The 26878-nt window shown below is 46.3% G+C and overlaps 1 protein-coding gene across 1 annotated transcript in view; it reads right to left on the bottom strand.

Moving 5' to 3' along the window:
- RAB2A (RAB2A, member RAS oncogene family) overlaps nt 1–26878 on the bottom strand; it is a 267732-nt gene that overhangs the window by 129030 nt on the left and 111824 nt on the right. The window contains exon 4 of the mRNA XM_086965785.1: nt 7331–7413. Coding sequence (XP_086821911.1) covers nt 7331–7413 — 83 coding nt within the window. The remainder of the gene's footprint in view (nt 1–7330; nt 7414–26878) is intronic.

Below are 26878 nucleotides of genomic sequence, written 5' to 3'. Positions count from 1 at the left end.
GCAATGTATGACAATGCCATCCCCAAAAAATACTTTAAGATCCGGACTGAAATGGACTGTTTTGCACGAATCTGAGACACCAAGCGGAGGATCTTTTGTTGACGTTCTTGTGACACGAATGCCTTGGCGAGCGATGTGTCCAAAGTGGCCCCTAGAAAATTTCTGCAGGGAGCTGGGTCTATCTGGGACTTGTCGGCATTGATTGAGAGGCCAAGGGAGGGAAACACGTCCTGACAAAGGCGAGTGTCCCGAAGTAGTTGGTTGCGAGACTGATTTGAGGAGGCAGTCGTCCAGGTAAGGAAATATTTGGACGCCCTGGAGACGCAGGTAAGCCACCACTGGAGCCAATACTTTCGTGAAGACACGAGGGGCGGATCGTAGGCCGAAAGACAACACTCTGAACTGGAAGTCTCTCTGTCGAACACGGAAGTGCAAGTACTTCCGATGCCGTGGAAGAATTGGAACATGGAAGTAAGCATCCTGGAGGTCGATGGTGGTCATGAAGTCGTCCATGGAGAGCAAACGCAAGAACTCTACGAGTGTAAGCATGCAAAAGGATTGGCATTTGAGATACTTGAGTGCTCGCAAATCCAGGATCGGTAGCCAGTCTCTTGTCTTCTTGAGTATAAGGAAAAAACGGGAATAGAATCCCTTCCCCCTTTGAAAATTGGGAACCACTTCGACGGCACCTTTTTGGATCAGAAGACGAACTTGACGGAAAAGCTCCTTGAGGTGGGGAGAAGGCGGGCCAGACGGTGGAGTGGGAGGAGGAATCTTGAACTCTAGAGCATGGCGGCCCTTTGCTACAATGTCCAGAACCCAACGGTCCGAGGTGATGGAGGACCACTGAGAAGAGAACAGGGAGATTCAACCTCCAACTCCAAAGGCAAGTCATTGTCGTTTGGGAGTTGAGCCTCTATAGGAAGATTTTCCCCTGTAGTATTTAGAAGACTGTTGCCGGGCGGACTGCTGTTGGCATGGATTACTCTGGTGGTAGGAGCGATATTGAGTGCTTCCTCAGAGAAAAGTGGGAAGAGGTGCCGCGTCCGCATGCACCACGAAAAAGCTGCTTACGGAACTGCAAAGTCCCTAAAGAGCAAGCTGTATCAGTCTTTCTTGATGGACTGTAATGACTCATCGTCACGTGCCCCAAAAAGCGCCTCGCAGTCATACGGCATATCCAGGATCTTTGCCTGTACCTCCTGGCCGAAAGAGGTGGACCGTAACCAACCCTGCCTTCGCAAAACCGCTGCCCCAGCAAGCTGACGAAAGCCAGTACAAGCAATGTCAACTGCGCAGTCAATAATTTCCTCCGACGTTCTCTCTCTTTCTTGAAGAATCTTCAAGGCGTCCTCCTTGGAAGGGTCCGGGACAAGGGCCACAAGGGCAGACATGTCCGACCACATCTGGCGGTCGTGGCGCCCTAAAATGGCCAAAGCATTAGCCGCCCTCACCGTATTAGAGGCCATCGTGGAAAACTTGCGGCCAATAGCGTCCAGGCGACGACCCTCCCGATCAGGAGGAGCTGTTATGGAAGAATTCGGATTCTGGGAACAACGTTGTGCAGCCTGGGTGACCACCGAGTCAGGCTTTGACTGTGCAACCAGGCACGCTGGAGATCCAATGGGCGCCTTATATTTCTTCTCAAGGCGGGGCAGTTGCGCTGGTATGGAATTTGGCTTTTGCATTAATTTCACCCCCTCATTCCAATCGAAATCTATGATGGGTATTGTATGGACTTGTTTAAACGGTTGATTTTTGAAATTGTAGAAGAAACAGTCCTCCTCCCTCTGGACTCTGGGCAGCTTAAAGCGTTGAGCCGCTCTATGCATCAGTTGATGGAAACTTGCAATGTCCACCGGTGGAGAATCCCCTGGCATCACCGGAGGAGGGGATGGCGTCTGGATTTGGTAGTCATCCCACTCAGCCATGTGAGTGGCGTAATCATCATCATCATCATCATGAACTTCACCATCTTCACTTTCTGGAAGGACGTCATCATCGTTATCAGCATACACCGTAGTGTGTATTTTAACAGACGTCTGAACCTGAGGAGAAGGCGTTGGAGGCTGTGGTAGTGGAACAGCAGCAGGAGCCGCAACAGCCGCAGAAGCATGTGGCATAGGTGAACCCTGTTGAGAGGGCGGGAAACGCCGGTTGTAGTCCTCCATCATATGCTGGAGATTGGAGATGAGCAACAAAGTCAAAGTCGGAGATGAGCAACAAAGTCAAAGTCGCAGTTGAAACCTGCACAGAATGTTCCTCTGCCTGAAAATACTGTTCGTCATCGTCCTCAGCATAGTCGTGGCATTTGATAACTAAATCTGAAGGACTGCGTGCCACTCTGAAGGAATCATCCACATCATCGTCAGAATCAGACTCCTGCTCAGAACCCGTGGCAAACAAGGGCGATGGAGGTTGTGGATCACTCGGGATGGACAGCTACTCAACTGGCATCTTGCGACGTTTGTGCAGAGGGTTGACGGTGGATGAGCCAGACCCGGAGGAAGAAAACGGCACCAAAGGCAAAGAAGCAAAAGAAGACGTAATGGACGACGACGATGGCATAGGCGTCGACGGAGAGGCAGCAGAAGGATCCACCGTTGACGGGGCCGCCGTCGATGGGACCATCGTCGACGGTTCGGCCGTCGACGAAGTCGTCGTCGTCGATGAAGCCGCCGTCGACGGAGCAGTCGTCTACAGGGCTGAAGACGATGAAGATTTCTTAAGGAAATCGTCGACGATGATTTAGCAGACAACGAGATACATTTCTTCGTCGACGACTAAGCAATAGGTATCGTCGACGAAACTGTCTTAAAGCTGAGGGATACCTTCGTCGACATGGATGATGTCGATGTTGCCGTCGTCGACGATCCAGATGCAGACGTTGTCGTCACAGTCGCCGTCGCCGAGCCGGAGACGACAGACCTCGTCCTCGGGACAATCGTCGACGCTCCCATCGACGATGAAACATGTTTTTTAGCAGAAACATGACAGGAAGCAGCAGGAGACGCCTGAGAGCCGGGTACCGTGGGCGTGGACGTAGCAGGAGGTGGTGAAGACACCGCAGGAGCCACAGGTAGAGACCGTTTCTTCTTTTTCAGGAATGGAGAGGGCAATTCCTGCACACTGCTACGGTTGGAGGCTGCTTTTGAAGGTCCAGACACTAGGCTTTCTGCATCTGAAAGTGCCGAATCCTTATCCTTAAGTCTTTGAAACCATAAGGGGAGACAGCCTTCTCTGTCCTTAAGGGTTTTAGTAGAGAAGGTTCTGCAAAATTTGCATTTACCAACCTCATGGTCAGGATAAAGACAGTAAATGCACTTCTTGTGGGGGTCCTCAGAGTAAGGACGCAGTTTCCCACAAGAAGAACAAGGTCTAAATAAAGACTTCTTACTTGAAGACATGCTGGAAATCACAGGAAAACTTGAAGAAGTTGAGAAAACTGAGCAGAGCTCAGAAAGACTCCCTTCACACGACGTGCGGTAGAAAATCTGAGGGACTGAGCGCTGAGGAGAAGGTTCTGGAGGGGTGATGGCGCCTGATTAGCTGTAGTTTGGACTAACATAATGACAGGAATATGTTACAAGTGTTTTTTCTCTCTACCATGTATTCCTATGTAGGAATTGTGTTTGGGTATTTACTACTTTTTCTAGTGTATATTTTATGTGTTATGTATTTACATACATATGTTATTAGTATTTTATTGCTATTTTATTTACCATGGGACTCCCACTTCGACGACGGGGAATATTCAAGCATGTGAATCTATAAAAGACACCCTAATAATGGAGAACAAGGCTCTCAGGAGTGGGGTAGTGGGGTGCTGGGTTAGGAAATCTGGATTGCCCGGAAAAGGGTGATGGTGTCTGGTGATAAACAGGTGGTCCTAAGTAAGGTTTGGCCCAGGTACCAATCAGTAAGAGCCTCACTGAATGGGAGTAGGGGCTCAGAACTTAACTGGCCAGCTGCAACATTTCTGTCAGAACATTTGTTTTAACTTACTAAGTGGGAAGTTGAAGATCAAGAACCTGTGCTGCCCTTTGCATAACCATAACAAAGGAGGTGCTTTCTTCCATGGCAGGCCTTTGGGAGTGGGGAACTAGTCCAGAGTCTAAGGGTGAATCCAGACAACTGGCATCTAGGTGGTCTTGTACCAGTTGTCCTCTAGATAAGACAGGGTAATCTCATCTCCAGCATCATAGCACCATAATCGGTGTTGGAATTAGAAGGGTGCTAAGAGGTTGCAGCTGAGATAAAGGAGTGTGCGACCTCGGTCGGAGCGGCACAGTGTCTGCATGAAAAAACACTATAGGTTGGCCATCGTCGTCTGGAGTCAATGGCATCAGAAGGCTGTGTTTCGGCATGGGTAGTGGTGCCGTGGAGGGAACGGCTGTGGAGGGCCAGACTCCAGCGGAAGACTAGATGGGAGGCATTTCGCTCCTTGGGGCCTGCAGGTGTGCCAGAGAGAACCGGTAATGTGCCAAAAAGATGCAGCATGGCTGTGTGGATGCCCTCAATTTGCTGGGGCACTGCCAACAGCGCCAGGAATTCTGGTTGCCACAGAACAAGGGTCAGAAAAGACTCCTAAGTAGTCAGAGAGCTACCACTAGATCGAGAGTGGTGGGATGGGGTTGTGTTTGCTTGGATTTCATGCGCTTCTTCTTGGTTTTGCTGTAGGACAGATTGTGAAAACAACTGGTCATGGGAGTGCCTGGACGGACCTTTAGACCTCAACCCATACCTGTGCGGGGTTCGGAGTGCTTCGGCGTGAAGAGCTTTGCTTCCTGGACTTGAATGGCCTGGGGTACATCAAGACACAATTACTGCAGACCCTGGAATCATCGTCCAACCCCAGGCACCACAGGCAAACAATATGTGGGTTAATCACAGACAAACATTTATTTGTGACGTTTTTCACAGGGTTTAAAACTGTGGATTGGGAGGTGACATATTTCCCTCGCACACTGTTTTTTAGTAGACATTTTTCAAAGGAGTGTCTCAATTACTCATGGAGTAGATCCGGATCTGCGTATGTTGGCGTGGAAAGAAGGGAACTGATATCAGTGAGCATGGATGGTGCATACATAGACCTGCGCACGTTGCTTCCGGAGCTGCTGGTGCCATATGCAGGGGGTACTGTTGCTTTGGAGAGTATTCAAAAGGGGAGGTATCTGCTGATACCCCACATTACAATGACTTAGATAGTGCAGGATGTTGCCAAAATATGGGGCAGGGCGCAGGGTTCATTTTTATCAATGTAATATTGTGGGCTCCTTCAAGTTCTTGTGAAAAGACCCACTGTCGCATCTATTTGGGTGTATCAACTAAACAATATTAGAGGAGGAAATGTGTCCACTTCTGTTCAGATTTCCTTAGCTTTTCACAGAGGTATGTAAGACTACTAGTTGAATTTTACAGTTCAGATTTAGATTTTACTTTGGTCCTCCTAACTGTGCAAGAGTTCTTGGACCTCTGTTTTAGAGCTCAAGTTGGCCCTGAAAAGTGGAACAGAAAAAGGACTTGGGCTGAACCTTGACTCAGTAATTGATGCACCAACCCCACTATGAAGGTGAAAATACGAATCCTTTATGCCTCATCATACCAATCATACAAAACGTTAACCTTAACGCTAGGGATACGCATTAGAGGAACGGCTCCACTGTAAGCCGAGAGGTGGCGTAACAAGTATAATTGTAAAGTGCATGGCAACCCTAAGAGGTTGATTAGCCTTGTATAACCGATGTTTGTTTCCCAACTCAATGGTACTCATTTTGTTAACCCTGCTCAAGTGTACCTGTTGGGATTCGAATCTCTGACCACGGGGTCAAGCACAAATCCCTACAGTGGTTGCATTCCGCCAACACGCCTTCTGATCTTACTCAGAGATCTCAACAGCGGACATCAAAAAGGTAATGAGCAATCTCCGTACATAAAGAGGAGTTACACCTTCAGGTAAGGGACACTGCTGCCATTCTACTTAACTTTGCATGAGGAGGCTAAATTGAAAAAGAGTCTAGTTGAGAAGAGGCTCCCTCCAAAACTAGCTACATAGTTATGAGCCAGCAATCTGACCTGTTGACGTAAAACGTAGATGTTAAAATAGGATGCTACATCCAAAATATCGCACACATAGCCCCTGACAAAAGGGGGTCAATACCCGGTCTCATTTGAAAAACAATGGTCTACACTACAGCAAGGGTAATAGGGGTACAGATGAGCAGAACATATCCATACGGGATGAGAACATACACAATTTTCTTTGCTATGCTTAAGCTTTGGCATAAATAGCCAAAACACGAAATGTCTGCATGTTAAGTTCACAAAGGTAAGAAAGACGCCAACATTCAGGGAAAACAATATTCGAACACTGCTTGAAATGGAAGGTTAAATGGCCTCCGATACCACATTTGAGGAGAGCGACCGAAGTGGGAAGGTCACTCGGTGTGAAGCCAGGTCCACCAACCATATGCAGAAACCAGAGGATGCACTTGGTAACAAGGGAACAGTGCGATACAGACTACAATATCAATTTCCAATCCACAACTAACAGCTGCCTCCAGACTGTAGATGCTCGAAGCACCCTCGGTGCTGCAGGCGAGATGATCGGTAGCACAGAGCAGCAGGCATTTATGCTTCTGTTGGGAAAGGTAAAAAAAGAAAACAGTGCTGAAGGACACGAATTGCCAGGCTGTCTTAAATGGCCAAGGATATGTTTGTTTCCAGGGCAATTCGAAAAAACAGTAAAGTAGTACTGCTCTTCTTCCTTTCAAGTGTCAGAAAAGTATTAAATGTCATGTAAATTTACTCAGCTAGGGCGGGTCAGTGGCTCGTGGCAACGCTGCGCTCTGTGGTCACTTCTTACATGTCGTGCACTTTCCATCACTGGCACTAGGTGGCAGAAGTGTCCAAAGAATATGAAATGGAAGCGAGAATGACATAAATACACCATAAAAACACCATCCAACGTAACGAGCGTAACCTTTTATCAAGTGTCACAACTCCAGACACAATTTGTAAACGAGCGTTTCTAAAATCATAATCTCAGTCACATAATTATGAAACATGTTTGCAATTATTTCCTGGACTGCAAAGACCACAGAGTCTATTTTGGAAATCTAGGCACCAACAAGTGTTTAATTAGTAATTCGTTTCAAAGGTGTGCCATCTCTGCATACTGCGCTTTAAAAGTCTAAAAAGTAAAACTGGCAGTATGTGGGATATGTAGAAAAGCCTGTTCACCACCTGGTCTTACTAGTTACTTAAAGGTACGTAGTAGATATTCTTTTAAATAAAACAAAGGGCTGAGTGAGGAGTGTGAAGTACTCACCTTGTAATGTCGTACACTAGTAACGCGCCAGCTGCCCCTCTGTAGTACGACCTTGTGATGGAACGAAAGGATTCCTGCCCGGCCTAGACAAACAAGAAAAAGGGAGCATTGTTTTACGAACACGTTCCACGCTTTAATGAAGAAAACCACAAAGAGCACGTGATGATTTTACTTGCCTGTACAGGGTGAAGAAACAGAAGGAGCAGAAGGATAACCATCACAACGTGCGGCTGACGGGAAGGACTGTGGCGGCCCCAAAAGAGCTTCAGAAACGAGGCCTCCAAACCCTTTCTGGCAATGCCCGACAACCCAATTTACAAAGGGCTTCACAATCCATGAATCACTATCAGAGCACAAGCGGGCTCCTAGCAACCAAGCTGAAGACAAATGTGAAAGGAAGCAAATAACTCGGCCCAGCACATTTGAATTCAATAACCTGCTCCCCGGGACAGCTGCCGAGATAAGAATAAATAAAGCCCATTGTAAATAAATGATGAATGACATCTTTACGTCCACCATCTGCTGGTGGAAAGGGTGTCACAGGGTCAGGGATGCAGATTTTATCAGTTACATCACTAACTGCAGCCAGCTTGCAAAACACTTATAGGAAACTCCTTCTGTGATGATCCCAGCCAAACTGGTTTCCTGTTAGTAAGATTATTCTGGTCAGCAAGCAACAAAACATCTATCAACTAACTAATCTTTCAATTAGACCTGAAATCGCATAAGTAACCATATGATGAGTGCGAATGAATAGTTTTGCTCCTGTGTTTCCTCCTCTGTTGCCAGCAGCGAGGCCCGCCAGAAGAGGGGGCTCTGACATGCAGCTGCAAGCACTAGACTGCTGATTCACAGGTGTCAAAGGCCTTTCTCACACTCGCTCCCGCTCATGGCACAAGCAGCTGAACACTATGGTCCATCGCTGGTTTCAAAAGCGTGGCCCACTTCACTCTAGCGTGAGAGGCGCTAGGAACACAGAGGGCGGGTGCAGTGTAGTGCACAGTGAAGTAAGTAAGGGTCGGGACGATATGGTGAGAAAAAGGAAGGGGACGGAGTGTCAGTGAACAGAGGCAGAAGGGGCTTATCTTGGTGGGGGTAGGGTATGAGATTACCAAACAATCCCAGCACCTTCAACTAAAAGATGATGTGATTTGCTTAGGGGAGCGGCTAGTGGGGGAATGCGGGGTCGAAGTAGGAGACTGGAATGTTAGGGGCCAAGTAGGTGGGATGGTGACATGTGTTTATTTGCATTTTTATATAGCGTAAACGTTACCCAAAGGTATCAGAGCACTTTACAGTAGACACATGTCGTTACATATATGGTTACAGAGGGTTCAAGAATTAGCATATATAGTTACATAAGCTCTAGAATTACAAGATGGTAAATCATCATAGAAAAAAGAAACAATTTACACAGTAGGTATATGCAGCAGTGAAACATTTGTAAGCACCTGATGAAGAGGTGGTAGTGTAGTTCTGTGCCATGAGGTGGGTGAACATGCTCTCACAGTGGGGGTATTGGCTGCAATGTCTTAGGTAAAGTTTTGCTGAAGGAAGGGGGCGTTCAGTTCCGCTTTGAAGGTCATCAGCGAGGTGGTAGTGGGAAGGATTGGAGGTAGAGAGTTCCAAATTCTGGTTGTGCTACCTGAGAAGGATTGTGCCAGGAGTCGTTCCTTTTTAAAAGTCAAGGGTTCAGGAAGCAATACTTCAGCTTTTCGAGATGGTCTAGATAGAACCTCCTAAAAGCTTGAGTTTGTTGACCATGTAATGGGTATGGGATATATGAAAGGCCTAATGGGTGAAGCATGACGTCTTGAATACAGCCTGGCTTCTATGGGAAACCAGTGGCGACCAGGATGGGTGTGATTGAGGTCATTGCTTTTGGTCACATAGATGATGCATGTTGCCAAATGTAGAATCAATTTCAGGGGCCGTGAGATGGGTTTCGGGAGACCAGTCAATAGAGAGTTACAATAGCGGATTCAGGAGAACACCAACGTATGTGCAAGAGATTTCAGATCGTGCTCTAGAATGTATTGGCAGATTCCCCAGAGAAGAAGCTGTTGATAGTGTGTTTCTAGCCATGGTGCTGATTTGAGACTACCAGTTCAAATTGAGCTTCTTGTCCAGGATCGCTACCAGGAATTCGGCATCGTCAATATTGATGGGTTCAATGTTGAGGATGATGTGTTTGTCCATCAAGGATTGTATTGGAAATGTAAATTTTGAAGGGGAGATAAGGAGCAATTCGGTTTTGGAAGTGTTCTGTTTCAGGTGATGAGAAGTAATACAGTTTTGAACAGAGATTAGGGTGATGGCAAGGAGTAATATTTCAGTTGGTGAGAATAACTTTAGATATAGTTGTGTGTCATCAGCATGTTGATGATAGAAAATCCGTGCTTTCTTAAGCACAACTCTGAGTGACTCGATGTACATGCTGAAAAGGTACGGTCAAGGAAAGACCCATAGGGAGACCCCTTGCTCATCCTCCACTGGTGTTGAAGACAGTCATCAATTTTTATCCTTTGGGATCTTCCCATTTGGAATTATTCACACCATTTAAAGACCACTCCGTCGATACCCATTAGATTTTTGAGCATGTCTAGAAGGGTGTGGTGGTTGTCCATGTCGACGACTGATGATAGGTCGAGAGGAATCAGGAGGTAGCTGTTGCCTGAGTCTAGGATTCAATGTGTATTATCGACCACCTGTAGTAAAGTCGATTCTGTGTTGTAACCCGGATTTAAACTGAACTGGCATTGGTCTAGGAGGTTGTTATCTTTGATGTGTTCATGAGCTGCTCTGCTACAGACATTGCAATGATTTTTGCAGGACAAGGCAGGTTGGAGATCGGGCCATAGTGGTTGTGATCATTAGTATCTGCAGGGTGTTTTTGAAGAGGAGTGATTTGTCCAATTTTGAGGCAACCAGTAAATGTTTCTTGACCAATTGTGTCCAGTTGGTAAGCACCGGAGTATAAAGGTCTAGAGCAATGCTATCCAGAATTTGTTCCACAAAGTGGTTTGAGGGTTGCGTTTTCATGAGGATTTTGAGTAAGTCTTCGGCCGTAATGGTGTTAAATATTTGCCAAGTGTCTTTGGATTTGCAGGTCAGCAGAAGCAGAGAGTGGAAGCCTTGATGTAGAAGCGATTTTACTTTGGGGTCGAATAACTGTAGGAACTCTTCTGCTTTTGTTAGTGGATCATTACATTTGATGGAGGTGGGAATGGAGGAGCTGTTGGCAGCTTTAACGAGATCATAAGTTGCTTCGGTAGGTTCTTAGTAGAATCCATGATTGATTTAAAGTGATTGGATTTCTTACCAAATATATGAATTTTGAACAGGGAGCTAGCTTTTTGGAGACAATTCTAGTTAGAGGTGGAGGGGGGCTGTCTCCATTTTTGCGCTAGAATTCTTAAGGCTTTCCTATCCTCATATAGGGCCTTAGTGAACCATGGGGCTGAGGTCGTTTCTTTTTGCTATGAAGTGAAGCAACAATATCAAGCAGATAGACAGCCAAGACTGTGGGAGGTCAAGTCTGTGACATCTGTGATGGGGCAAATGGGGAGGAAGTACTTTCTGGGAGTGTTGCTGAGTATAATGATGTCCAACTTCCTGGTACCTCGAAACCAGGTAATTGCTCTTTTTGATAGGCCCATTGTAACATCATGAGAGAGCTGTAAGGCGAATGGAATAACATACTGATAGGACCAGTCTACTGGTATGAGTTCATCCACTAGGAGCAGGTCTTCCTTGGAGATAATTCGGCAATGTACGAAACCTAATATATGTGTTGGTCTTAGATTACGTTAGATCAGTTCATTGTCAGAGAGAGTGAAGGCTAAGAGGTTCACTGCATATTCTTCTGTGGTGCCCAAGTGAAAAATAAAGCCTCTCAGATAGATCCCTTTGTCACTTGTGTTATTTGGTCATTAACAATGTCTGTCAAAGGCTGTGTTATCACCTGGTGGGTGGTAGATTGAGTTTAATGTCAAAGAGGTATTGTGTTGTGCTTTCAAATCCAGAGTAAGGCATTTCATTGGAATGTGAAAGAAGAGTCATTGGGCATATCACTGCACTGTCGTGAGTTTTTGAAGATGGCTGCAATATCTCCCTCGACTTGGCCGACCCAGTCTTTTCTAATGATGGAGTAATTTGGAGAAAGTAAAGGATCAGAACTGTTATGGGATGTGTCACTGAACCAGGTCTCAGGAACAAATAAGATTGGGTTTGTAGGGTAATGGTGTTTGAAATTTCCAGTTTCAGCTTCATTACAGATCAGCAGTTGTGAAGCATGCAAGCGGAGAAAACTGAATTGGGGTGAGAGGTGTCACTTTTTTTGTATAAGAATAATAATCCTCTTAGCAGGGACTGCTTTGGGTGGCTCTAGTGCTTGGAACAAGTCAAGCAAATAGTTGGAATTCTGTGTTTGATGGCGCTGTCTATAGAGGTGGTGGTTGTGAGAATAGAGGAGGCTGGGGGGTTAAGGGGGATCTACCTTGCAAGTACATCAACGTCAGCTTGGAAGAGAATGGGTGTGAATAATTGGGGCGAGGTTGCTAACTATTTCTTGGTCCTAAACCCCAGTGAAAGTGTTGCTTTAATAGAGTGTAGATAGTATAAGAGGTCAGTCTAAAGCTTACATGGGATACAGTGTCATTTAGTTGGGAGAATTTAGAGTACATCAAATCTAAATTGTATTCTAGGCAGTGAGTTTCTGAAAAAAAGACATTGCATTGATTTTTTTAAATAAAACACTGTCCATAGCAATCAACGCAATACCAGCCTTTACCATTCCCATTCACCACAGTAAATACAACAGAGGTAATGTAAGGTCCCTCTAAAGATCAGATCTCAAGACCCTCCCTCCCCAGATACTGCGCACCTCCTGGGCAGCTTGTGTTCGATTCCCCTCATCAAGTGTTTCCAGCCCATGCTCCATCGCTCTCAACACGAGGTGCTATAGTGTTCAGAGGAAATTATCTATATCCTCTATGGCGGACCCAATCTCCCCAGATTTTCTTGTGTTTTTTGGGACCGCCCCCGACTACACAGACCGGTTGCTCTAGGTCCATGCACTTTTCTAGTCTTACCTTAATTTTGTAAGAGACGGGCCTTCTGAGGCTTTCCAATGTCTGGTTATGTTGTATTTGCTACCCCGAGATCAGGCTATAGTAGGCCTCTTTTGTTTAGCTTGCCCTCTAGGGTTTCTTATGTGTAGGAGAGTGAGTTTAGGGCTGGGAGTAGGGATCATCTCAGGACTCTTCTGATGCAAGCTGTGACACCCCCCACCCCCCTTTCTAGTATGGGGTCATGACTGGGCAGCTTTAGGTCATGTGTAGGAGGTCCCTGTGTTGCGTGGAAAAGGCTAGGCTGAGTGGAGTGGTGGCCGCTCAACTCTACCACAACCTGACAAGAGTGAGGTAGACCCAGTGAAGATATCTGAACTGGTTGAATGTATATTGTGCCGCAACAGCTGAGCCTCTAGGAGAGCTCAAGGATTCCTGCCAGTTGTCGAGCTGACAGAGGTCACGTGCCAATCTCAGGAGTGTGCAGGACCAGTGATGTATATATGAACGACAGTTCGTGCTTTAAGGGTGGGGTTAGCAACACCTGGCCTTTTTCAAGGACCTGCATTCTGGCTGCTCTCTCAAGTTAGAGGCATGAGATGTAATATGTGTCAGATCTGCAGAAAGTGGCAGAACTGTTTTTTTTTACCCTCTTGTAAGTTGGCAAACGATCAGATTATTTTCTCCACTCGTCTCCCAGTGAGGAGGTACCAATAAGGTCCCACTTGTCAAACCCCGCCAACATCCAGTCCGCAACGGGGTTTCCCTGGCTAGGCTTTTAGCTCAGACTAGTCCCCAAAGGGTGTTGCGCCACACCTGGAACACCACCTTTGTCAGTGGAGGGAGTGTAGAAGCGAGAGGTCCACTAAATATGCCGTGCGCAATCACGATTGTCCGTATTGCCCATAGCTCTGAGGAGAATGCAGGTGAGGTTGCTCCCCCGAACTACCACTTGCTGAGCACTACAACATGTTCTGCTCTGTAGCAGGAGAGAATATCGGGTGCAGTCTGGCCCCATCATAGGTGGTCTTCAGCACTAGACTAGCGCGATCCTAAGCAGCTGTCTGTTGTTCCAGAGGAATCGCTACAGGGCTGCACTGACGCAGGTGAAGAATGACAAAGGTATAGGACAAGGGAAGTATTGTAGCAGACAGAGCAGGCAGGTGAGCTCGACCATCTTAAAGACTGCTAATTTATTCAATAACGAAAGGGGATGCGCAGACCTGAAATCAAGGTTGGTTTCAGAGGAATCATCACAGGGCCGAACTGATGCAGGTGAAGGAGAACCTAGACATAGGATAAAGGAAATGTTGTAGCAGACAGAGGAGGCGGGGGGCTCAACCATCTTAAATATTGACCTCCTAACAATTTAGGAATGAGGAAGCGTGGACCAGAAATCAAGGTGTTTGTATAATTCAGTGAGGTGGAGCTGTAGGTATTCTTCCTAGACCTTTTGGCTGTCTTGGTTATATAGACCCCCCAAGCACCGGAACCCTGTAGCATTTATTTTGAGGTAATTTGTACATGGTCAGTGCTTAATTTGAGCCAGTAGTTTTCGGTGCTTGGCTACTAACTGCCAGCACCAGGGCTTATGACAGTCTGCCACATGGTGGAGCTGTCTGGCTAATTTAGGTATGAGCACAGCAATAGCCGCTTATTAGTTCAATATAAATGGAAAAGGACTAATACCTGCTCCCAAGCCATTATTATTGCTTTGGGGGCCTGGAATTGTATGAATTGTCTCACTTGTAAGGGTATGATTGTTAGTAGCTGTGTATGTACTGTCATTGGCAGCGGGCAGGGCAATGTGTGGTACAAGCTGCAGTGGTCTCCTGACCAGAGCCCTGGCACCTATTCTTTTACAAATTAAGAACTACTCAGGGTACAGTCGGTGTTCCTAGCAGGAATAATGAGGAATTTGATAGATTGATGTGCAGACCAGCATGGTCCCCAAAGATCCACAGAATCTGGAGGGCCTGCGGACCAGACCATTGTGGGTCAACCAGGAAAATTAGGATTCAGTCTGCGTATAGTGCAATCTTGGTTGATATCACAGACCCTCACTAGAAATCCTAAACTAATGCATCTGTCCTAACCCATTCTGTCAGGGGCTCAACAGCAAGCCAAGCACTAGGCTGGTAGGGGCTCAACAGCAAACAAAGTGCAAGGGTGTCAGGGGCTCAACAGCAAGCAAAGCGCAAGGGTGTCAGGGGCTCAACAGCAAGCAAAGCGCAAGGGTGTCAGGGGCCATCCATGATACATGCCTGGCCATACTGACAACATGGGACAATGATTCACTGACGCAAGCCATTAGGTCATCAGAGAAGCTTGACGAAGCCTTTGTATCAGAGACCAAAATTTATTTCAGTAAGGAGTGCAAACCGGTATGTCCAGTCCACTGAGTCGAATGCCTTATGAAAGTCAACTAGAAGTAACACTATTCTCTAGGTATTCTGGACTGGAGTGCCAGGAGATTCTGTATATGGCGGATGTTGTGTCTTGTGGCTCTGCCTACCATAAATGAGGATTTGTATGGGTGGACCAGCATACCCACTACCTTTAACAAACAGCCAGTCATCGAGATAAGGGAAGACAGAAACTCCTGATCTCCAGACATGTACTGCGACTACCGCCATCACTTTCGTGAACACCCGAGGGACACTGGTAAGACCGAAAGGGAGCACAGTAAACTGAAAATGCTCGTGGCCTACCGTGTGAACCGTAAGTAACGCCTGTGGGCTGGCAGGATGGGGATGTGGAAATAGGCGTCCTGCAAGTCCAACAATACCATCCATTCTCTGGGATCGAGGCCAGACAGGACCTGAGCCGACCTGAGCATTTTAAACTTCCCCTTCAGGAGGAAGCGGTTGAGAACCCTGAGGTTTAAGATAGGATTTGTCCTTCTTGGGTACCAAAAAGTAGTGGGAGTAACAATCACAACCTACTTCTGGCACAGGGACCCTTTCGATCACTCCCTTGTCCAAGAGTGCTGCAACTTCCTGCCAGACGAGGCCCAAGTGATCCTCCGACATGAGATTGTGTGCTGGTGGCATGGAGGGTGGGGTAATTTTGAAGGGGAAGGTGTAGCACCTTTGGACTATCTGCAAAATTCACCTGTCTGATGTTATGTTGTGCCAGTGGAGGAGGTAATAGTACATACTACAGCCCACTAGCCTCTGGTGGCCCTGCAAGGTCGGACTAGGAGGGTTTGGAGGCTGCTGCAGGGGGGGGGGGGAGGGTGGACTGGCCTGCCTGCTGGCCCCCAGACCTGCGTTGCTGTGTCCCACGTCTGCAGCCATGCAGAGGCTGGGTAGCTTGCGCGGCCCTTTGGCCAGATTGGGTGGAACGTGGTGGGGCACCCCTTACGGAACTACGAAAAGGGCAAAGACGGACTGCGTGGGGCGAGAGGTTGTTGCGAGGTCTAAGGACCTGCCTGCTGGCCCCCAGACCTGCGTTGCTGTGTCCCACGTCTGCAGCCATGCAGAGGCTGGGTAGCTTGCGCGGCCCTTTGGCCAGATTGGGTGGAACGTGGTGGGGCACCCCTTACGGAACTACGAAAAGGGCAAAGACGGACTGCGTGGGGCGAGAGGTTGTTGCGAGGTCTAAGGATCTAGCCATAGACCTAGAACCCTTGAAGCACTCGAGATAAGGGAAGACAGAAAATCCTGATCTCCACAGATGTACTGGGACTACCGCCATCACTTTCGTGAACACCCGAGAGGCACTGGTAAGACAAAAAGGAGCACAGTTAACTGAAAATGCTCGTGGCCTACCGTGTGAACCATAAGTAACACCTGTGGGCTGGCAGGATGGGGATGTGGAAATAGGCGTCCTGCAAGTCAAACAATACCATCCAATCTCTGGGATCGAGGCCAGACAGGACCTGAGCCGACTTGAGCATTTGAAACTTCCCCTTCAGGAGGAAGCGGTTGAGAACCATGAGGTTTAAGATAGGATTTGTCCTTCTTGGGTACCAAAACGTAGTGTAGTAGTTTTTTTCGCTTGTCACCAATAGGTGACGGCCATCAAAGGGCATGTCCCGAAGGGTGGACTGGACATCCAGAGAGAAACCAGACTTCCTCAACCAGGTGTAGCGCCTCATGGCTACTGACTTGATAACCATTCTGCCCAGAGAGTCGGCGGTATACAGCCCACACCGAATGGTCAACTGAACTGCGTCTAGACCATCTGTCACTGCACGGGTGAGAACTGCCACTGTGGCAGCACTTGGGCAAACGTATCCCACACCATATGGGTATAACAGCCCAAGAGGCATGCAGTGTTCACAGACTGCAGCGCTAAGCTGGCAGAAGAAACCATCTTCTTCTCAAGGTGGTCTAGCTTCTTGGATTCCCAATCTGGGGGAGCTGTAGGGAATGCGCCCTTAAAAGGCGATGCTTGGACAACCAAACTCTCGGTGGTAGGGTGTTAGGAGAGGCTAGGTGGGTCGCCCGGGCTGATTGGTGGCGTCTGGCAATCATCCTGTCCACAGAAGCTCCTGTGCTTGACTTGGACGAAGTTACCAGAAGGAATACGGTGAGGGCTTCATTAAAAGCGCTGCCGGGTGAAGTACCTCTGTCAGGAGGTTAGTCCTGACTGCCACTGTGGGAAACTCCAGGCCTAAGGCCTCAGCTGCCTTACGCAACACCTTGCGTACAAAGCTCCCACCTCTGTAGCCACAGTGGGGGGGGGGGGGGGGGTGGGGGGGGTGGAGGGGGAGGAGAGCATGCCAAGGTCTAGGGAGGTATCCAAACCACTGGCATCACCCAGTTCCTCTTGCAGCTAAAAGGTCTACAGACCCCTCCCAGTCCTCCTCACCCTCTTCTGGCTGCCACTCAGGGTGATAGGGAACGCCAGGGATGAACAGCGGTACAAAAGTACCCTCCAGCGTCGATACCAAAGTCGAACGGCATCAGTCCAGCACCGAGGCTGGGGTAGATGCCAGTTGGGGGCACAACTGATGTTGGGGGCAAAACTGATATTGGGGCGGCGTCACTGGAATCGGCACCCAGGAAGATACAGTGAGGTCGACTGGCGCCGATCAGATCCAGGCCTGGATCCTCTGGGGCCTTCTGGCATCAGAGCCGCCGACATGGAAGGCCCAGGGCCCCCAGCTGTGTCTATGGGCCCGAAGGCGTGTCGGCGGAGTCCGGCTCTCAAAAATGCTATGGAGCACTTCGTAAAAGCTCGAAGCTGGGTAGGAGACGCTCCGGCTCCAGGAAAGGAAGAATGCAGCCGTCCTCTCGACTGGGACCTCGAACGACTTGGAGTGGACTGTCGGGCCTCCAAGAACTTTCAGGTCCGCTCCCACAAAGACTCATGGCCCAGCAGCCAAGAGCACGACTTCGGTTCGTGGTCACACTGCAGGCAGCAGAGGCACAAGAGGTGTGGATCCGTGATGGACATCAATTTGTGACAGGAGTCACAAGGCTTGAAGCCGGTTCGACGATCGGACATCCCTCGTGTTACCAGGAGTCGTAGACTCAAAAAAGACATCGCCAAATGTAGAAAAAAGTTTAGTCCCAAAATAACCAAGGGGCAAGCTTCTATCCTGATCTGCGCTGGCTGGCGCGTTAGGAAAAAAAAAAAGGAAGAACTGGCATCAGCGTGTAGGGGTGGCGTCTAAGTAGACACTGCGATGTCATCCAGGCGACACAACGGGCGCCACCTACCAACATGCAGGGGTACTGCTACAGAAAAATTCTTCAGATCCAGACCGACGCCTGGGGGTAATTTTAAGGTAAGGAATCTATAACTAATGGTCTCTTTCAGATAAATGCTGTGGGGTGCCCTGTGTGGGCTCCGGGGCACACAAGATAAAAAAAATGTGATTGAAAAAAGTTCGTCAAACGTCAATGTTCAGGAAAAGATGTCAATTTTAAAAGTGAACATGTAAACATGTAAAATGGTGGTGTTTCTGCCTGGGCCTAGTGTGAACACATTGACAAGGTGTTTTATATACAGCACCTTTTTGGGGGCAGGGAGGGTACCCAAATCTTCCGGCCACCATTCAGGAGTCCGTAGAGAAGGGGCCTCTCCGAAGAGCAGAATCTCAGTTTCCCCCACATTACACTGGAGGATATTGCTTTTCATCCAGTGCGAGATGGCTCTCATACCAGAAGAGAAGGCCAATTGTACGAATGGAGTGAATTTATCAAACGGAAAGAGCAACTGAGTATGATCAGCATAGGATATGGGGGTGAACCCATACACTCTCAGGAAACTGGCCAGGGGAGCGACATAGATGTTAAACAATGTGGGGCTCAGACAAGAGCCCTGAGGTACTCCCTTGGACAGTTCCATAGGTGCCAAACGAAACGGGTCTAAGTTGACGGTCTGGGAGCAAACAGAAAGAAAGCTCGTCATCCACCGTAAGGCAGAGTTTCTTAGTCCAATCTCCTTTAGTCTCCTGAGCAATATCTGATGTGACACAGTGTCGAACAAGACGGATAGGTCCAACAGCACCAATATCGTAGAATGGCCCTTATCTAGGCTCATCCTGATGTTATCTGTAACCGCTAGCAGAGCCGATTCAGTGCTGTATTTGGGCCTAAAGCCGGACTGGGAGGAACCTAAACACCCAGTAAATTCGACATGGTTGGAGAGATGATTGTTAATGAGTTTCTCCAGTAGTTTGCTCAGAAACGGAAGAAGCGAGGGAATGGGCGGAGATTGGTAAGATCCGTCAAAGGAACTTAAGGGTTCTTACGGATAGGTCTAACCTGTGCTGCTTTCCATTCTAATGGTAGATGGCCTTCTTTCAGAGAGAGGTTGAGAAGAGATTCAATCGAAGGGGACAATTGATTGGCCATGGGGAGACCGCTCTTGTTGAACCAGTACTTTGTTGCCCAGCCCTTGACCCAAACGCATGGAAGCACTTTACCCAGAGCCCCTGGAGGGGCTAGAAAGGCAGCGCGGCGATCCCTTGACGCGGGAGACCACTCTTGTTGAACCAGTACTTTGTTGCCTAGCCCTTACCCCCAACGCACGGAAGCACTTTACCCATAGCCCCTTGAGGAGCTTGAAAGGCAGAGCAGTGGTCCCGCGACACGGGAGACCGCTCTTGTTGAACCAGTACTTTGTTGCCCAGCCCTTGGCCTAAACGCACAGAAGCACTTTACCCAGAGCCCCTGGAGGGGCTTGAAAGGCAGCGCGGCGGTCACACAACGCGGGACACGCGTAGGCTCGGCACGGGCTAAGACCGGCCCAAGACGAGCCCGTCTTAGCCTGGCACAGACTGGACTGGGCCACGGCTCTAAAATCTACAATTAAAGGTACTCTGGAAATAGTCTTCTTGCTTTTAAAAAAAGGCGTACATGGGGACAATATTCACCGTATAGAGAACCGGTGGGCTTACAGATCACATTGCAAATTTGTTAGTATTTGTTTGGTGGGGTCGAGTAGGGTTAGCCAAGTTCTACCAGGTTGGTCTTTTGAGCACCCAATAAGGTGATCTTGGAGGATAGAGTGACACATTTGAAATAATGGGGAAGAGAAAAGCACCAAAGTTCTGAATATAGAATAGGCCTCATAGAAGAGACCCTAGTTAAAAGCTTGGCCAAACCACAGCCTCCCGACCAACAGTCTTTTGCCCAAATAGGAAAGCGAGAATACCCACCCAAATGAAGGAGTTCTTACGATTCTGGCAATAATCCTGGCTACTGCGAGGATACAACACACGCCTCATATCACATTGCACAAAGTGCCTTGATGGCACATACAGTACATACAGCGGCCCCTTCCATGACCACTTCCATTACCTTGGATAGGAATAAACTTCCTTCAGTATTCAACAGTACAAAGGTGGGCAACAAAACTAATATAATTGAGGCTGAGAAATACATGACATGCCTGGGCCTATCACTGGCAGCAACGCCTTATGTGATGGTCTTAATTAATGTACCTAAAATTCAGAATAGGGAGGACGATGTGTGGGAAAAGGAGAGGAATAAGGCCCTACACTGGATAGGAACAAGGACAGGTATCACTGAGAGACTATCTAATGAATTCAAAATGATAAGAAGAGTGAGTTGGGTAGGAAATGGGCCAAATAATAAGACAGGGGACTGTATAGTATTGACTTTGATCCTGACTAGAGTAGGTAACCTTCCTTGTTCCCTGGGACAAGGCGTTAATTTGGTCCCTTTAGATTATTTTTAGCAGCCTACATCCTATGTTGGCTCGAGAGTCATGGGATCTCGAATACAGCACTATAACCATGGGTCCAACCTTTCAACATTTAATCGCTTTGCTGCACTCACGGACCTTGAATTAGTGGATTGACAACAAAAGGGAGTTTCATTATCTCATGATATAACTGAAGTAGCAGAGACCATTTCCAACTTAAGTGAGACAGTAAAGCGAGCTAGCATTGAAAACAACCCCTCACTTAACATAATCATGTCTGCTAAACCAGAGTGTGTCAATGACTGGGATTTAGACACACTTGTTGTCCCAGCACCTCCCCTGTAGCACACCCTGAGGTAATACCCATGAAGCGAGCTGAACATGGGGTAAATAATAAAGGTCAGGGGGTAGAAAATACTTGTAATTTTTTGTTTTGAAATGTAGCGGGCCTAAAAACAAAGGTGTCTAACATATTATGGTAGGATTTTCCGAGCAAGTATGACATCTTGAACCTACAGGAAACTTGGGTGGAACGGCCAACACACTTTCGTGGCTACAAAACCTTCCATACCCCTGCAGTTCCGTCATCACATGGAAGAGCGAAAGGAGGCCTCTGTACTTATATTTCAGATCATTTGAATTTAAGACAAATTGTTTTTAACATTACAGATCGGTATTATCAAATCTTCAGCCTTTACATAGATCATGCTTTTAGTATTGTTTTATTGAATTTTTATTATAATGCTCCTTCTTAGCAGATTGAGGGATTAATTGGAAGAGTGAGTAGTGAATTACGTAGCTTTCAATCATGTACACCAAAAGAGATTTGTCTCATTTGGGGAGGGGACTTTAATTCCCCGATTTGCCAGTACATGAATAAAGGAGTATGTGGTATATCGTATGACAAGGGCTCAAGCTTAGCACATTTCCCACATACACCCTATGGCAACCTCTTGAACGACATTATGTTTACATCTGATTTTGGGTTTGTTAATGAGTTGTGTTCCCATGATCCCTTTGGAGCCCACCTTTAACGGTCGAGGGACTTTTTCCACCATTGACTATGTGTTCGCTTCGAGTACATTTTCAGCACGTTTAAAAGATTTTACAGTACATGATGTAGCGCCGAGTGATCACTTTCCCATTAGTATTGGTGTGCAGGTGAGCTCTATGAGTACTTACATTAGTAAGGACCTCAGACACCTCGTGGAAAACATTTCTTTGAGCAGACAAAATGGTTATGCACTGAAGTGGGACAATGTTGATCCTGGGGCCTTTACTAGCAAGGTGGTATCAAAGTGTAAAGATATGTTTTTAACTTGTCTGGATGAAAAATCATCTCATCAGGATATTTTAGATCACTTTTTAATTTTTAACTTTCATCAAAGAAACACTCCACATGAACCCAAGTAAGAAAATGAAACAGACACAAGGTTGGTTTGATACCAGTTGCACAAAGGCTTATTCTAAACTTTAAAAGCCCTTCATGCAGGGAGAATAAACCGGGATAATATTAGAGAGGCGAGATGGGAATATAAGAAGGCATTGAGAGTCAGAAAGCTGGCGCTTAAAGAGGAAGCCTGGCAAGCCCTATGTGATGCCTCGCTCAATCGGGACCCCACAGCCTTCTGGAAGGTGGTCAATGCACCTTTTTTGGCAGGAAATGATAAAGCAACTATAGAGATCGCCATCACTGAACCTGAATGGATATTACACTATTACAGCTTGTATAATAATCCATTGTCTGAGGAGCAGGGAACTCCAGTGAGAGTGGATGACACTATGAAACGATTGACTCCATCAAACTTACCTATAGATTTACCCTTAAGGAAGTCAACTCGGCTATTAATTTAAGTTAGGGTGGGAAGGCGGCAGGACCAGATTGCATCCCAGTGAACCTCTAAGTCTAACTTACCCCTTTGGGGCCCACTCCTAACACAGGTTTTTAACGCTTGATGCTTCAAGGTTTATCATCAACCTGGCACGATTCAATTATATTGCCCATTTTTTAAAAAGAGGGCAGGGCAAGCCCAGTGTGTTATCGCCCAATTTCATTATTGGACTCTACAATTAAGATTGTGAGTAGAGTCCTGTTAGGCTACAAACGTGGGCTGAGGAACACTCAATTTTAAGTGATCTACAATATGGGTTTCGCAAGGGGCTGGGCACAATAGAACAGGGTTTAAACCTACACATTATACTAGAAAAATATACAAAAGCAAAAAGGGAAAGGCTATACGTAACGTTTGTCGATTTAACAGCAGCGTTCGATTGTGTCATTCATGAGAAGCTTTGGTCGGTTTTAGAGGAGAGGGGCGTAAATGTTTTAATAGTTACTTTCTTGAGGCAGCTGTATGCAGGGGCAAGGGTCCGATTTGGGAGAGGCAGCGAATGCACGGAGCACTTTAAGGTGGGAAGAGGAATAAGACAAGGGTGCATTCTTTCCCCGTTCCTTTTTTCGGTATATATAAACAAACTGGAATCTGTATTGATACAGGAGTGCAAGGACTTACCTTTAGTGGCAAATCACCCTATTCCGGCACTCCTATATGTGGACGATGCGGTCCTAATGGCCCGCACACCGCTGAGTCTTCAAAGAGTGGTAATTGCTTTTGTGAATTTTATGGCGAGCCTCAGTCTCGTGGTAAACTGCAGTAAAACTTTCACAATGAATTGCGGAACGGGACAAAAAAAGAAAACTATGACCATTTACATCAATTCAAAGGTTATAGAGAGTTCCAAGACTTTTTCATATTTGGGGATTTTATTCGATCAGTTAGGGATGTGGTCACTGGCGATTAAAGCACGAAGGCTGCTATTGGTTAAATCGATCACGGCCCTGCTAAATTGCTGAAAGAAATTAGGAAGACGTGCTCCTGCTAAAATCCTACCAATATATAGGGCAAAATGTGTTTCTATTGCGACGTACGGAGCCGTAATTTAGGGCTTTGTCGGGGTTAGTGCCCTATAGAATGCTGAAAATATGTTTCTGAGGACCCTCTTGGCTGTACCGGCTAGCACCTCAACTTACATATGCCATCAAGAACTTGGGGTATCATATCTAGAGGATATAATTAGGATACAGCCCGTCCTCTTGTGGCATAGAGTATGGACGGTAGATGAGACATATTTGAATAGGCAAATATTGAAGGATACCTTGACAGTGGACGGGGTTAGAAACATAAACATGGCTAGTCTATGTTAAAGAGTTTAGGATTAAACTAGGCCATCCTGAATATTATAAAGAACCAAACACTATGAAACATGTGTCTAGGAAAGATTTAAAAGTAAGCTGCATGCATTATTTGGATAAAGTGAGGACTACAACTGAACTAAAGAAACCTATGGTGCAAGCTTATTTCCCGGTTTTAGTAACCCCCATGATACAGCCATATAGTGCTCTGATTTCTGATGACTATGAAAGGTTTCTCTTGACATGTTTCAGGTTTAATATTTTACACTGATTGTTAAGTTTCCCTGTACAGAATGATTGGTTGAGAGTTTTATGCAATTGCCCATGCGATGAGACCTCGGCTCAATCAACTATACATATACTGTTATTTTGTAAATTTTACTCTATACAAAGAAAGAGATGATTATCCCTGTGCTTAAACGCCACCTTGCATTTACGAATCTTCAACAGCTAGATGATAATTTTACTATCGCATCTGTTATTGCTTTTTTAAAAAGAGTTTTTAGGTCTCGAAAATCAATGTGACCCAATCAATTTTATTTATTTTTTAAATTCGAATGATGTTTAAACAGTATCAATGTATGCACTGTGCTTTTATGGTTAACTGTAACGGTTACAAAATAAAGAGTTTTTGATTTGATTGGCCAGAGAAGTGACCACGTTGGCCGGAATAAGGTCCAAAGGGGACCCTGATTTTATCTTATAAATCAATGTTTCCACCTCCGTTGATATCAATGTGGGGAAGCACTCTAGCAGCTGAGGGGTTGCCTGTTCTAGTTGGTCAGACACATTTGGGGCCAGAGGCTGGTTTCCTGTAGAGACAAAGTATAGAGCAATATTGTTGCATAATGTTTGCCTAGGTGCCTCGGAGTTCTCACAGGCATTAGGATTGATAAAGGACTGGAGAATGTGATGTAGAGTTTTAGGGGAGTTACCAGCCTGGGCTAATTGTGATACTATAGGAGTTTTTTGTGCAATTTTTATGTTTTTATGGTAGCTGGATAGGGTGCCGAGAAACCGATCTTTATCCTTCTCGTCATGCGTGGTCTGCCAGCTTCTCTCATGTTTCCTGCAGACTCGTTTCTGTACTCGCAGCTGGGGAGAAAACCAGGCAGTTTGTGGGCGTTTGGAGTGATTTGGAATTGATTTAAGCGGTGCAAGATGTTCGACAGCCAAAGAAACCGCAGAATTGTATTTGGCCAAGGCTTCCTCTACATTATGAGGTGCAGTATTCCAAGGTATTGAAAAGGAGGCCAGAAAGTTCTCTGGGGTCATTTGCTGGCACTGCCTGCAAGTGTGGAATATGACAGGTTTAGATTTCTTCAACTCCTTTGGGCCCTGGATAAAACGAATGGTCAGACCAAATTAATTGTTGGGGGGGTTCACACTGAACCATGGGAGAGTTGGAGAAAACTAGATCTAATGTATGAGCAGCTATATGAGTCGACCTTCGTTCAGCTTAGACAAGCCCAAGAGGGCTAGGTCTGCCAGAAGAGTCTGTGCATCAGCATTAGAGGGTCATTCTAAGATTATGCTATCCAGCCCGGGCCACCGTGAGTGCATCTATGTTGTGACAGAACAGCTCTAAAACAGAATTTGATTGTAGCATCTTGGATGAAGAATATTTATATAAATGTGCACATCATCCTACATTTCTAGATAACTTCTTCAAAGGCGAACATCTGCCAATCTGAAAGAAATGTTACACATTCTTGCCAGCCTCTCTCCAAGGAATCATATTATCCCATATTTATTTTAGGAGGACACAACTGTTCCTTTGCAAAACCACACAAGTTTACAGTTATGAGAAGCACAGACTTGCTTGACTCCTTGAGCTCTAAATGAACATATATGGAGGCTTTTGTCAACCGGACTCTTCTATTCCCATAACGCTATCTTAAACCAGGATTGGACAGGCATGGAGGGCATGGACTGCGGTGGTGTTTCAAGAAATGGCACTGGTAACCCAATGGTATGCCTAATCACATACCTTGACTTGCCATTTTCGGACGTGCAGAAAAATGCCTCTGTTGCATTGCTCTGTATGATGTAGCAGAGGTCGATTCTGCAAGCAACAGTCATTGATAAAGTATGCAATTCGATACATATAATGAACAGCATCACTTATTGATGCTTCGCCATCCTGGAAGAGGAGCAGCCGCTCCTAGTATCAGAGTGATTATTTGAATCTTCCAGCTCATCCTGCTTTCTTTTGCGCTTTCCCCTGCATATATTAGTTTAAGGTGAGCTTGCAATAAGTCATTTCATTAAAAAGTTCACTAATCTGGCCTAACATCAACTGTATATACAAGAGGATTAGCAACAAAGGGTTTTCACTTCCCTGTTTTCCCATCTGCGCAGGATCTGGCTGTTTAGGAAGCAGATCTCTTGCACATTTCTAGGGAAGTCTCATCCCCAAATCCATTCCTTGCGGTCTCAGACAGAATCATGACCTCCGTTAGTATGTGAACGAGTACTTCTGCTCATTCGGATCACTGGCAGAACTTTGGCAGCTTTGGGAGCTGCTTTGGAACATGGACAAAAGTAAGAGGGTAATTTGTTTTTCAATGCTCTATCTACCAAGTTAATCGCTGACCATGAGAGACATGAAAAATGCAAGTTCTGATATCTGACTCCGAACACTAGGGAAAGATCAGTACTAAGCAAAATTTTTAAGAATAATACGAGTCAATTGGATTAACGGAGAAAATTAACACTTTGGGTTAAGGAACTGATATTTCTTACCAACATGCAAAATAGAAGGTATCCTTAGCAGCCCCATTTCCAAGTTGGTAAAAAGTGTGCCCCTTTATGCACCTCATTACAGCACAAACGATAAGCATGAAGGCCCTGTTGCTTCAATATTAACAGATATTACTGGTCAGTTCAGGGCAACTGTTTCCAGCATTGCTAGGAAGCTTTACAGCCTTAATCAATTTTTTGCTGAAAGCACTCCATCTTTGAACTTGTTGCGTCACTTTTTCAATCAAGTGTATTATCTTAGATAGAAAATGCAAATGCAATTCTTATGATGTTGAATTATTTCAAGAATGAGGATTTGTTCAGAAGCAGACTGAGCATGCCCATTTGAGTACAGATTGCAATAGAAGTAGCCCCATTCCTTTGGTCAATGTACTTATCATGTGTGCAGTAACAACC

The sequence above is a fragment of the Lissotriton vulgaris genome, chromosome 4_1 (assembly GCF_964263255.1).
Source record: "Lissotriton vulgaris chromosome 4_1, aLisVul1.2, whole genome shotgun sequence".
Classification (NCBI taxonomy): domain Eukaryota; kingdom Metazoa; phylum Chordata; class Amphibia; order Caudata; family Salamandridae; genus Lissotriton; species Lissotriton vulgaris.
Note: the sequence above shows the minus strand (reverse complement) of the source record. Positions and strands in the feature narration are given on the sequence as shown.